Here is a 13,987-nt window from a genome sequence, read left to right as displayed (position 1 = left end):
CAATAATTATTATTATAATTGTTATTATTATTATTGTTGTTGTTAATATTATACTAGTGTTATTAGCAGTAATAATAATAGTTACTAGTAATAATAATAATAATTATTATTATTGTATGAATATAATTATATTATATACTACTACTACTAATAATAATAACAATAATAATAATAAGTATATGTGATTATATTAATACAATAATAATCATAATTAAATTATAATGGCATAAATTATAATAATATTTATTAAAAATAATAATAATCATTTTTAGTATTATTCATATTATTTATATTATTATTTTAATAACTAATAAACAAAAAACTCCTATGTCCCAGCTAGATTTTTAAAACAGCGTTCGAGGGTACGCAAAGTGTAATAAACCGCAACGAGAAACGCGGTTTGTAGTTTTTAACATCTTCTGTTTCACCGTGAGCCAGCGGCGGTGGCTGCCTGGCAAGACTACGTTACCCAGAATGCCGCGCGCCCCAATTAGAAACGTCAACGAGCCAGTGAACATTAAGCGGAGCAGACCAAAATCCCAAACAAGGAAATGGTGGGGGAATAAAACGACCAGATTATTTAATTAATGCATGTAATAATTAATATTTTATTTTATTGTAATTTAAGACGTATTTATGGGTTAAAATGGATTACGACTTCAAAACAAAGCTGGCAGCCGAGAGGGAGAGAGTGGAAGATCTGTTCGAATATGAAGGTTGCAAAGTGGGTCGAGGCACCTACGGGCACGTTTATAAAGCTAAGCGCAAAGACGGGTAAGACAACCGTGGTCGGTATTGTTCGCTCTGACATTCGCCTCATTGCAGGATGCGTTTCGGGAGTCCTGCTGTGTGTTGAACGCAGCGTTAGATTTGAACCTCCCCGAAGCGATAACCCTGTGTGTGTGTGTGTGTGTGTTTTTGTTTTCATGTAACGCACGCGCTCACTCACTCACCAACGGTCTCCCCCTACACACACACACACACACACACACACACATGCGCGCGCGCTTACTTCCTCCCTCCGCCACTACTCCCCCCGCCTGAAAGCATTGATGATGTTTGTTAGTGTTAGCGGTGGTAGCTCGGTGTGCTGCCTGGCACCGCGAGGGACAGGTTTCAGTTAGCCATAGCAAACTTTGTTTACACACACAGTAGATTATTAAGCACTTATTTTATTCGCCATCACTCTGAAGAAGAACATCAGCGCTTATGGGGACATGCTGGGCTGATTCTAGGACCAGAGGGGTGCTGACAGGGGCGGATTTAGGGAATTTTGGGCCCTAGGCAAAGATAGGCAGGGGGCCCCCTGAATTGAGAAGACAACACACAAAACAGACCAATTACACAGATACATACATTTTAATAGAATAGATTTTTTCTTCTTGTTTTCCTCTCTATGTTTTGTACTCAGCTGACTTTTCATGCTGTCTCTAAAGGAATGAAAGATTTTTTCCAAGCACTAAGCTCACTTAGCTGATTGCTCCTTCCTGTGTTTCCAAAAAGGCCAAAGTAAATAACCCAGTCCTTCTTTTCACTGTAGACAAGCCATGATCTGCTTCTCTGTTCTCCATTTTTCATTTGGATGAAATAATAGCTGCATGAATCATGACAGCAGACAAGATAAAGGAGAGCAGGAGGCGGGGTTACCAATCTACTTGCTCTGGAGAGCAGAGTTCGCTGCTTTTAGATGTTGTCTCCAAAGTCTCCAGTAGCAGAAAAAAAAGGAACCAGATTTGGCGCTAGGAGCTTTTTGAAATCAAAGTGCTAGAGGGGTCTGAAAATTCACTAAATAAAGTGACAAAAGCGCTAAGTTGGCAACACTGCTCTATGCATCGTTTGTTTTCAAATGGTTTGCTGCTGTCTGTTTGGACCTTTCTGAACATGGGCAGCAAATGGACTGATCCAATATGGTGGACACTGAAGGGGGGGGCTTAATATTATAAGCGTTCTGATGGCATTTTAGCGAAAGGATCTAAAACATAATGTGCAAAAATAAGGAATAGTTGTATTAATCAGTTATATAAACAGAGTTTTATGGGGCCCCCAGGAACTTGCGGCCCTAGGAAACTGCCTAATGGTAAATGAGAGCTGTCTGGCAGAGCAAGATTATTTCACTTCTTTATGAACATATTTTTCAAACTTGTTCAGTGCATTTTGCTAATAACTGACTCCATTATTCACTAATGCATTGTATCTGAGATTTGTGCCAAAAACCCAGAAGATTCAGGGGGGAGACCCATCAGAAAGACCCCCGACTTATTGCTGCAAGGCAGCAGTGCTACCCACTGCCCCACTGAGCAGCCTCTAAAAAAAAAATCAGTGATAAATCCCCTATAAAGCTCTTGTTTCCTATTTGATTATTAAAGCAACACTGTCTACATTTTAGTCACTGGGAGCACAAAGACTTGTAACCTCAAGGTTTCACACTGCACTGGAATTTGCCATCAGATACTTTAGCCTTACAGACTGGGATATCATGGAGGAAACGCCCACTCTGATTTAAATCCTAAATCAGAGAACCAAAAATGTGTCTGATAATAATAATTGAACTTTATTGATCTCACATTGGAGAAATTGACCTCTGCATTTTAACCCATCCCCGTGCGGAGAAGTGGGCTGTCATCGTGCGGCATCCAGGCAGCAGTGTGGGGTTAAGGGTCTTGCTCAGGGACCCAGAGTGCAGGCTGTAGGTATCAAACCGGGTACTTTCAACCTCCTCAGAGCACAAGCGCACTGCTCTAACCTCTTGGTCAACACTACCCACAACAAAATAGGTTCAGATCTGTTTTGTTGCACAAAAACAACTATTAACTTATTTAGTTTGTGTTTAAAGGAAGTTCAGACTGCTGTAAAGCAGCACCCTGGGTCACATGATCCTCTACAGTTGCATACAAGCTGCAAAGCGATGCTCTGATGAGGCTTTTCATGAAAGCATGGAACATGACTGTAGTAGTGGCATAAAGCGTTTTGGAGACCCCTCTTGGTAATTTATTTGGGTTAAAGGTATTGATTGGATTTAATCACCCAGAATCCCCGTTACTAGCTTAGATGTTTTGTCCATAATATTGCTCCACTCTGTTTCCTCTCAGCACATTCAACATAAACATGTTTTATTCTTATTCTGCTTTATAGACCAAGAGAAAGAGGTAAAAATGATGAAGTGGAAGTATGACGGTGGGACATACTGTAGAAATCTGAAGATGACTTGATGGGACATCTGGTGCAGAAACTGTTTAAATTTAATGCCTACAATATATATATATATATTACTTCTTATTTTTGATGTATTTTCTCCTACAAAGTTCAGCTTCTTTATTTCACTGAGGATTAATCTGGCCTTTCAGATTAAGCGCTCCATCCCACACTTTGTAACTGTGGTAGCAAAGTTGATAATAACCCCAGCAAACGTCATAGCTTAAATACACCAAACAGAAAACATCAGTGTTTCAGATTAAACAGTTTGAGTGACAGAGCGCTGCCGTGGCATTAGTATCAGTCTGTGTCCTCAGCCAAAGCTTTTGGTCCTTCTGGGACACCATTGACTGATGAGAGAATTTAAGGTTTGCTTTGTGTAGCTCAGTGTCAGCTGCAGGTGGCCTTTCATTAAAGTGTGAGGAAAGTGTCAAGGTGATGTCAGGTCAGGAGTGAACACAGTGAGAGCAGCAGCAGCTCTTTTCTGCTACCAGTGGACACTGACAGGCTTTCCCTTTCTATGTAGTAACCAGTTACACTTGAAAAGGCCCTTTATTCTCTCTAGATTTACTGACTGACTATTACTAGATTTAAAGGAAATAAAAACCTCTTTAACTCCTCCTGGTCAGTAGGTGGCGTACTCATATTTGACCGGTTTTATTACCACCTTCAGTTTTAGGCTATTGTTTGACACATAGGCCTTTTCTTAATTCACTAGAACGCAAGTACGGACTCATGTTCTCGCCAAGTATGTTCTAGAGAAGAACACAGAGGACTCTATGATGAAGCTGCTAAAAAAAGTCTCATCTTTTGCGTTTTATCATTAAAATTATCAACAACTTTGGAGCAACCTAAAAGGAATAGGAATGTTTCATCGGTTTCGTTTTTATTTAAATTATCTTGTCGTGTCATCCTTTTCCTCTGTTATCGCTCAACTTATCTGAATTAAAGTTAATTTCAAATTGACTCTTAGTTTATTTACTGTTTTTACTCTACCTATTGTTTAAAATTATGGTTTAAAATCTTAGTCCACAAGCAACCTCATTCACATTTTCCCCTAAACTTTCACGTTATGATACTCCTCAAATTAAGGGTAAATACACTTGATTTAAGAGATTTTTTTACTTATTTCTAGGTCGTTTGGCAGTGTAAAGAAAACCAGGGCAGATGCTTCCATTGGAATCTGTTATCCCCCATGTGGACAAACAGATATAAAGATATTTAACATGAGGAAAAGACTTCTATAAATGTGATTAAAACATAAGTTTTGGTTAAAAAAGGTTCTATGATCCTTTAAACATGTTTGTTCTCATTTCATTTTTTCCCTCAGTGGAACTGCTTACCTTTTCAATTTACTGTAGAGGCTCACTATATCAAATCTGAGCCTTCTGAGTTGCCGTAAAGGGGCTTTTAGGGAAGCTGCCTCACCTTTAATGCCTCACCGTATCTCTCCTACCTGTAAACTCTTTAGTGAATGACAGGTCACACATATGTTGACATCTATTCAGAGATGAATCCATAAAAAGTGATGTTTTGCTTTCCGTCCAGAAAGCTTTTTCAAATCAAAATGTCAGAAATAGCGTTGAGTTCAAGGCTTTATACCGTAGCCCAACAAGGCTTGGTAATTGAACCAGACTAATGGGTCCGCCCCTTTGAATGGGCTCCTGGATGGGAAGTGAAACGTCTTCAAACTTGGAAACAAAGTCCAATGGATTGTTTTTTTTTTTTTTACTTTTTTGGAATGACTGTGACCTGGATGACTGAGAATCTTCACTAGCATAAATAAAGGCTCCAATGATGTTCATGCAATGGCAAACATGTGATATATAGAATCTTAAAAAGACTTTATTATTATTGATTATTATTTATCACACCTCCAATGCTATGCAGATCTTTCCTAGGAGTAAAGATGATGTCTTATTGTAGAAAATAAACTGGTCACTGTCAGTTTGATCAGTTCAGTTTGTTTTAGCTGCTGTTTATCATCTTATTTTAGCCTTTCTAGCTGTGTAGGAATGTCTACAAATGTTTATATTTTCATTCTCCTGGGATCTATACTCTCAGGAGGATACAAGTGTTTGTTATTCTCTTGAGAGTATAAATCTTTAATGCTGAGATTACAAAAAGCCCGTCGATATTTTCAAAGCCAGCCTCTTGCACGAAAGAGAGATCTTAAAGGCTTAAAAGGGTAAAACTGTCAAAGTTTACTGACATCCTCTCATCCTTCCTTATATCTGCTACAGCTTTTCTTTCTGCTTCAAAGGAGGTTTCCTTTATAAACACAGTTGTTTTGTCTTCACTCGATAGCCAACTTTGACTTTTTTTCTTCCCCTCAGCCAGTGCAAGAAGACTTTTGCACTTGGTAAAATCATGATAATTATCTTCTCTAAACATTAAGTCTTCCAGGTACTTTGTGTGTCTGCACTGGCAGATTGCACTTATTCTGAGTCGAATTTTCTCAAAACAAAATGAATATTTGAAGAGAATTTGCTCTTGCTTAGTATATCAATATCATTAGGATAATTATCATTGATGATGTGTGAGGTTATTACACCTTAATTTGCTGCCTGTTGTGCGTCAGAACTGATGTTTTCCCAAATAGTTTATCTAATTAGGTCATTTCCTCTGTCCGTATATATACAATGGATTGTCATTCTGTACGTGGCAAATATTTGTGAATGGAATGAGAGTCGTGTCCTTCAGCTAACAACAAAGTGTAATATGTTGATAAGGCTGGAGCCATGGATGTCGCTTCATCTACTAATGTGTCTGATATACGAGGGGCGTTCAATAAGTAATGACCCTGGCCCACTTCCAGATGTTTGATCGAGCTGAAATTTAGCATGTGAAGTATTTTAAATCTCTATAGATTAAATAGCAAATTACAGCTCTGAAGTAATTGAAGTTTCTGGTTACTGGTGTCTGAGTCTGAGTTTTTGTATTTGAAAGGACGCACACAATGGGAGACTTTTGAACAAATTAAAATAACTTGTAGTAATAATGTCGCATAATATAACCTTGTAAAACATTTTGCAAGGTCATATAACGTGCATCATCACCATAAGTTACTTTAATTTCATCAAAAGTCTCCCGTGGTGTGATTCCTTTCCAATAGAAAAACCAGATCACTGCTCGACACTCAACAGGCTCCATTCAGACTTTACTCAGTTCAATCACCTGTAAGTCAGAAACCACAATTAGTTCAGAGCTGTAATTTGCTACTTAATCTATAGAGATTTAAATAATGTCACATGCAATATTTCAGCTCGATTAAACATCTCGAAGTGGGTCATGGGCATTAGTTATTGAACGCCCCTCGTATGTCATGGGTACTTGTTGATGCCATTAAAACGATTTCTTAGAGCATAAAAAAACATTAAATTAGAGTTACTCATTCCTGTATAAACCCTGTTATAATTTCTATCAAAGTCTGTTTTCATGTCTCATTGTTATTTAAAACATATGAGTTATGAGTGATCTTTTTCAGGAAACCCATCCAGAGAGAGAAAGTTTGAAGGTGTAAACACAGAGCTTACCTTTAACAATATCTAAACAAAAAACCAAAAAAACTATCTGGCTGACCTTAGACTGTCGGTTAGATAGACTTTTTCTGCAGCACCCTCTCTGAACATTTTCATTTAGACTGGTTGAGTCATATGTTACGTTTATTATTGAGATTTTAAAAGTGCAATAAAATCATCCCAGGTTTCTGATATCCTAGCATTTCATATAATATAGAAGTCTCTCTGCTGGAGGTGTGCTTTACTAATCTAGTTACACTCAGGTTAGGTCGCTTCTTTATGGAAAGGAAACAGATTAGAAATCCCCTTGTTCCTAGAGTATTGGATCTCTTTGCCTTTGCCCTGCAGAGTGAGGAATAAAGCATTTCATGTTTAGAATCTGCTTACACAAGGTGAGCTGGTTTTCTTTCCAGACCAACAGATGAAATGTGAGGAGTGTCTGTGCTGCTTAGTGTCAGCCCAGGGCGCCTGAGAGCTTCTTTTAAACCGTGTCCGTCTGAGATGCAAATGAACCTGAAGAGGGTTTTGATGTGAGCCTCACCAGGAAACGTTTTGATCTGTTCACGCTCCACACTCTGGATGCTTGTTTTCAATTTACTGGAGTCTCTTGGCTCTGGTTTTAATGGGCTGTCTCTCCTTTTCGGCCTGATTTGAAACCTGTGGCGCTAAACACAGGGATGCTGCTCAGTTCAAGGCGTCCCTGTTCGCCTGCTGAATCTGCTCTGTATCTGATTCATAAGGGAAAATGGGGACAACAGGGAAATCTGCCAACTGAGTGGCATTGAGGCCAGTGTGCAGGTTAAGTTTCTGTCTTTGCATCAAGGACGAATGCAGGCCAGTGATCCTCATCAGTGGCATTTGAAGTCCTGCATGGAGAGAAAGTCTCCTTCCTCCTGTTAGAACAACTTCTACCTTAATGACCAAATGCTCCAAGGCCCAATCAGGGAACAGGGAGCATTTCAGATCTGCTTTTCTTAAAGGTGAAGATAAAAGGCAACAGATGCCAGCTCCTCCAATGCTAACCTTTGGTTACTAATGGCAACCTTTGTTTAGCTTTAGCAAATTATAATTTAGCAAATATAGCACCCAAACAGCCCTCTGTGATTCCAGCACTATACAGGGAAACAATTCAAAGCTAAAAGTGATGTTAATATTGAATCTCAGGCTACGTTCACACCTAAAGCAGCTGGTTTACATGCAAAGTCAATGGTTGACGCGCAGCAAAATATCCTGCAGTGCGTCTGAACAGCAGGAGCAGCGCCTTACGAGCTTCTGAGCATCTGACGCATGGGACACGCTGCAAAAGCAGCAGCTGCTTGAGTTGGAAAAATTTTACTTTTGCTGCTGGAGAAGCATATCTGGGAGCTGGCAGGGAGACAGATACAGCACTGCTGAAGCAGAGCGCTATGATCAAACCTCTGAAACAGTTTATTAACGCCTTAATTAACTTAAAATGTCGAAACCTGCCGTCAAAATATGTTTGCTTTTACTATTCTGGTTCTAGCAGCTTGGATTACGTACGTGAAAAACGCTAACATCTACTTCCAGCTGCCGTTAACAGAGGCTGCTGTTGAACGGGATTCCCAGTGACAGCGCGCTGCCGGTGTACGGGGTCTGATCGGCTCCGACAGAGAAATAATATTGGAAGGTAGGATGGTAATCTGGATGAACTGACTGCATAGATGAAGTTTTCAGGCGGACTTTCTCACTGAAAAACATTAAAACTGGTTTTTACCCACTGATCACAGCAAATATAGCTGCCATTGTTCCAGGCAAAGAAAGGATAGAGTAGCTCCGCCAAACGCGCATCAGACCCACTTTACCACCGTGTAGCCGGAGCAGCAAAGATGCTTCAGCCGCGCGTCAGAACTAAACTTGTACAGGCATCAAGCTTCTGCTGCTTACGGTCTGAACGTAGCATTACACTCATAATCGACTTCAGTCGAGTTTCAGACAATAATCCCAGGTTTAAACAGTGAAGAACCCTTTAAATGTTTCCGGTTTAAAAACTAGCTGCTGTTTTATTGTGTTCAGATGTTTACTGCAGCAGTTTTAGCTTTTTGAGGTGAAATTAATTTATTATTTCACATCATTTGCCTTTTCATCACCTTCTACTGAGTTTGAGCTGTTTTCCTTCAGGTTGCATTGCTGTAAATGATGTGGATTTCTCAGTAAAACCCCACTAGGATACTACATTCTCTCATTGGGTGTTTGTGTGAATGCCACTTACATTCATGTGAGATTTTTCCACACGAGGGGATTGTGCAACTCTGCCCTCTAATAACAAGACTCCTCCTTTCTGCTTTTCTCCCCACAGGAAAGATGAGAAGGAATATGCACTGAAACAAATTGAAGGCACTGGAATCTCTATGTCGGCCTGCAGAGAAATTGCTGTAAGTCACAGTTTTTTTTTTTATTATACCAAGGCGATGATGTGAGAAGATTTCCTCCCTTTAAGGAGACCCTGCTCCTTTGAATCTCCCACTATGGAGTCAAACATCTAAGTTTTAAACCCCCCTGTGGACATGCATTAATACCTCTGAATAGGAACTACTGTCTTTTAGTGTTAATTGTTGAATGATTTACGATATCTGATGATTTATACTATAGAGATGAGATCTGTGATATTTTTAACAGCTGCACCTAATGTTTGAAAATAAATCAATAGGAAATAAATCTGATAAAATGTTCAGTGGTTCCATTTGATCCAGAACCATGTGGTGTTCTAGTGGAGAAGGTCAAAGGAAGGATTTACTCTCTACAACTTTCACAGCTAAACTAAGGCAGCTTGGTCATTAGGGCCGACTGGTTTCTAAAGGCTGATTTTTTTATTATTTTTAAATAGTGTTAAAATTAGTGTTGCACCGATACCAATACTAGTATCGGGCGATCCAGCCAAACGTTTATTCAACTATTGTCACCCATTCCAGGTAGGCAATAAAAAGTTTTATATTAGTCTTTTTCCTGCTTCACAAAGGTAGGCAGCAGCTTGACAAAGCCATGAAGGCAATTATTTTACATCCAAGTCGTATGCAGTTCTTCATATATAAACACACACATCAATTTCAGACACATGGCATCGATATCGGCCGATACTGCACAGCCGGGTATCGTGTATCGGTATCGGGTCCAAAAAAATGGCATAGGCGCAACACTAGTAAAAAAATTAAATTCTGGCTTATACTTCTTGTCCTTTTTATTTAGGTAGTTAATAAAACAGTACTTATTATCAATGCTGAATAATATAAATGACTTAAATCATGGTAGATTTTTTTTGCCATATTACACGGCCCTACATAACTGCACTGCATTTTTGAATGAGAAACATATTTAATTAGAAACTAAATTTGAATTGTTTTGACTCAGTCTGTATTAGGGCTGGGTAAAAAAAATCTATTTAATTGATTTTGGTTCGATTTCTTTAGATCTTTGCAAAATCGATGTGTAGGGAATGAGATTGATTAGTTTCATAGTGACGTTCACATGTGCAAATGCCGACCCAAGTAACACACTGCTCAGCAAGCTGTCCCAACTGAAGTCTCATATCTGGGACCATTTTAGATTTAAAACGGCTAAAGATAATGTGATGGATATGTGACATTAAGGTGACTTCCCACTACATTGATAATGAGTGGCGCCTTGCATCTCGTGCTACAGATCACCAAAATTATTCAAGCCAGACAGCTGCAAATATAGCCAATAGGTCGACTGAAGACATTAACAAATGGGGGCTGAGCAGCAAACACCCTGTAGTTGTTACAGACAACGCTGCTAATATGGTTTGTGCAGGGAAGATAATGCAGTTCATGCATGTCTGCTGTGACCCCGCTGTGTCACGTCTGCTTGCTCGAGTGAGGCTTCACTTTTTCACTTTTCACAAACAAGTTTGCACTTATTAGACAGTTTGCACTTTGTGTTTAATATGACAGGAAAAAATTTAATACATGAGTATTTTCAAACACAGTTGAACCACTTTCATTATTGTAAAAACACATCGAATTGAAATGAATCGTTTTAGAACTGTATGAATCAAAATCGAATCGATTCAGGACTTGGGCCAAAATACTCAGCTCTAGTTTGAATGCATGTTCTCATTCTGATGTAGTCTGAAATGAAATGCACTGGTCTGATAAGGAATTTTACCAAACTGTAACTGAAATCATTTGCTTTGGGAATTCAGTTTGTCTATTTTTCCTTTTAATTCAGTTTTATTTAGAAAATCAAGTTAGCATTTTCTGATGACACAAGTTTCTGCCAAAATTTGTAGCCTCTTATTCTTATTTTATATTTGTTTATTTTTTCTTGTTCCTCTTATTTTGCTGAATCCCTCCCCTATTCTATTCTATTCTATTCTATTCTATTCTATTCTATTCTATTCTATTCTATTCTATGTTTTTACTGATGAGGAGAATGTTTATATTTGTTGACTCTTATTACGGGACAGTGTATGGAGGTCTGTTCTATGTCGATCAGCTGATCGACATAGAACAGGACTAAAGTTAGCTTTGGCCTTATTTCTATATTCTGTAAACTCTAAATATCTGGCTTTGCAAATGTTCTAAACATTAATTCCAGTGTCACAGTAAAATAAAAAATCCTGTTTCTCTGACATCCTTTAATCTTAGTTGGTTTATTTGTTTATGGCAGAAATCCCAGCTTGAGAAGTTGCTGTTTTTGACAAAATCCTTTTCAATCCACTTTTTAAAAAGTCTGACGGGATTCTAATCGGCACTGTATCGTGGAAAAGAAATAGAATAGAATAGAAAATCCCTTTATTGTCCCAGAACGAGGAAATAATGCAGTTTCAGCACCAAAACAACAGGCATCATATTTAAATGGTGACACAAATAAAGACAGAATAAAATGCAAAAAGGTTGAAAAATAAAAAAAATACTGTACAGTAAGGGAAAAAAGAAGTTTTGAATATGAATTCTGTGCAGTCATATAAAAGAATAAATAACCCAAATATACAGCTGTGGATATTTTTGACATTAGGGGGATATAAGAAATGGCAGCAACACAAAATAACAGCAGCTTTTTAATTAAAGTGACCAAAATAAGGAAATATGCAAAAATAAGCTTGAGTGTTAATATTTATTTTGAAAACTCATCCTATTCCTGCTGTACATGGTGGAGGGTCTGTGATGCTGTGGGCCTGTTTCACTTCCAAAGGCTGTAGGAACCTTGTTAGAGAGCATGACATCATGAAGTCCCAGTAATCTGCTGCCAGTAAACAGAAAGGAAGCCACTATGACATCATCCAGTACGATATAGATCCTAAACAACCGAACAAATCCAGATGATCATCCCCGTCCCTAAACCCTACAGAAAAGCTCTGGGCTGAGCTAAAGAGATGAGAGCATGAGGCTCCAGGACTCTGGAGAATCTGAGAAGGAAGATGAAGAATCAAAGAGGCCTCGCTCTGTTTGCTCCGACCTTTTATATTGTAATAGAAAACTGCAATCCATGCACAGCAGGGATACACTGCAGAACAGGAACTAGGAATTAGTAAAATGTTTTAAAGTAGGTGCATTTACCGTTCATTTAAACAGGTAAATATGATGATTTGCCAACAGAATGACTTAGTTTGCCTTTAAAATAAGATCATTAGATGCTATGCACTTTAAATAGGATATTTATGGAATATTATCTTATATGAAAAACATTTCATTCCATTTGCAAATTGTTCTACCAGCTCAAATCAATGAAAAATACACTCAATATGCTTATATTTCAACTTTTACAGTATAGTAACAGTTCTACTGATATAGGCAGAAAACTAAAACCATCTGCTCACATAAAAACTTATTGTTTGTACATTTCTATGAGAAATCTGAGACGTTTCCCACATCTCAACCAATAAAGAGTCACTTGGGCAACAGTTGTATGTAACACTACCTCCATTACTGAGTGAAGCTAAACACCAAGTAATGTTTAATCACACAGGCTGCTGAGGTCAAAAGTCTGGAAATTTAAGGTAGTTGCACAACGAAGGCCCCGTCTTCTGTAGCAGACCAGCTGACAGTGCAGCTCATGCAACATGTCCGCTGAGACAAAGGTGTGTTGCAACTGCAGTGCCCAGCTCACTGAGGCGTCGTCTCCTCGGGAACCGGACCTGTTCTGCAACTGTGAGCAGGGAGTTCTTCGGTTGTACAGCCGTAGAAACCTGTTGGTTCATGTGTGTCTGTGGCTCATTTACAGGAAGTTTGAGCCTACCATGCTGGACAAAAACAAGTGGTTTATTTTATTGACTAAGGCTGCAGCAGCTGCCCAGCGCTCACCTTTGATTCCAGTATCTCAATAAACCACTAAACCCATAAAGCTTCACACACCGCAGCTTCTTATCCTGAACTTCCATCTGTGATTAGTTGGATACCTGGTCTGGTTCGTATCTGATCACTAAACAATAAAAACTAATCATTTAGCTGTTTCCTTCTAATAGAGCAACACAGCAAAGCAAAGATTTACCAGTTAATTAGTCAGGCTATCAGCTCAGGTAGCTTCCTCACAGATATGCTCTTGGTTTGTAATCCAGCAAGTACTACTACAGCTGCCATCCTTTGATAATAGGGTTTCCTTAACAGAAAGACAGCAATCCACTCTTTTTTCTCACAAAAATGATTCCCAGAAAGTTTATTCTTTTGATCACTGCTAGACATTATAAAGGGAAATGTGCATTTCACTGTTGCACTGCAAAAATGATCTAGAAGGAAGTAAAAAATACTTAAATTAAGTGTTTTTAGCCTTAATTTGAGTTGGTAAATCAGAAGATCTGCCAAATTTGAACATATTCACTTGAAATAAGACAATGCAGTTACTTTTTCTTATTTCAAATGTAAACTGTCTTATTCCACTGGCATTGCAAGTGTCCCACTTACCTCATAAATTCAAGAAAAAATGCATTTATTTGAAGAAAAAAGGCCTTATTGAGATTAAATTTCTTTGCAGTGGGAAGCGGCTCATTAACTGTTGAAAAGCTGTATGGATCGTTTTTGTCTACACTGTGTATACAAGATGACAATAAAGTTAGTCTAAGTCTATGTCTTATTAAAGGAAAAGTCCGGTCATATTCAGAATTCAAACTTCTGAAAGTTCTTTAAATATGAAATTATTCCATACTGTTCAATAAATGATCAGTGTTTTTAATTAAGAGTAATTTTCATCTGAATGTGCTTTACTGGAGGCATCCATGTTTGTCAAAGAACACTACTGCCACCTACTGGTTTGTGACGTCACGGTGCGGTAAGCCTAGCGCCATTCTCCCCGCTTTACAA

The 13,987-nt window shown here is 38.5% G+C and overlaps 1 protein-coding gene across 1 annotated transcript in view; it reads left to right on the top strand.

Moving 5' to 3' along the window:
• The first annotated feature begins 521 nt into the window (after positions 1–521).
• Positions 522–13,987, top strand: part of cdk19 (cyclin-dependent kinase 19) — an 80,165-nt gene continuing 66,699 nt past the window's right edge. The window contains exons 1-2 of the mRNA XM_015388235.1: positions 522–774; positions 9,031–9,106. Of these exons, the coding sequence (XP_015243721.1) occupies positions 647–774; positions 9,031–9,106 (204 nt within the window). The 5' untranslated portion in view covers positions 522–646. The remainder of the gene's footprint in view (positions 775–9,030; positions 9,107–13,987) is intronic.

The sequence above is a fragment of the Cyprinodon variegatus genome, unplaced genomic scaffold (genome assembly GCF_000732505.1).
Source record: "Cyprinodon variegatus isolate N-32 unplaced genomic scaffold, C_variegatus-1.0 Scaffold417, whole genome shotgun sequence".
NCBI classification, from domain to species: domain Eukaryota; kingdom Metazoa; phylum Chordata; class Actinopteri; order Cyprinodontiformes; family Cyprinodontidae; genus Cyprinodon; species Cyprinodon variegatus.
The sequence above is the reverse complement of the archived record's forward strand: the minus strand, read 5'-3'. Positions and strand labels throughout refer to the sequence as shown.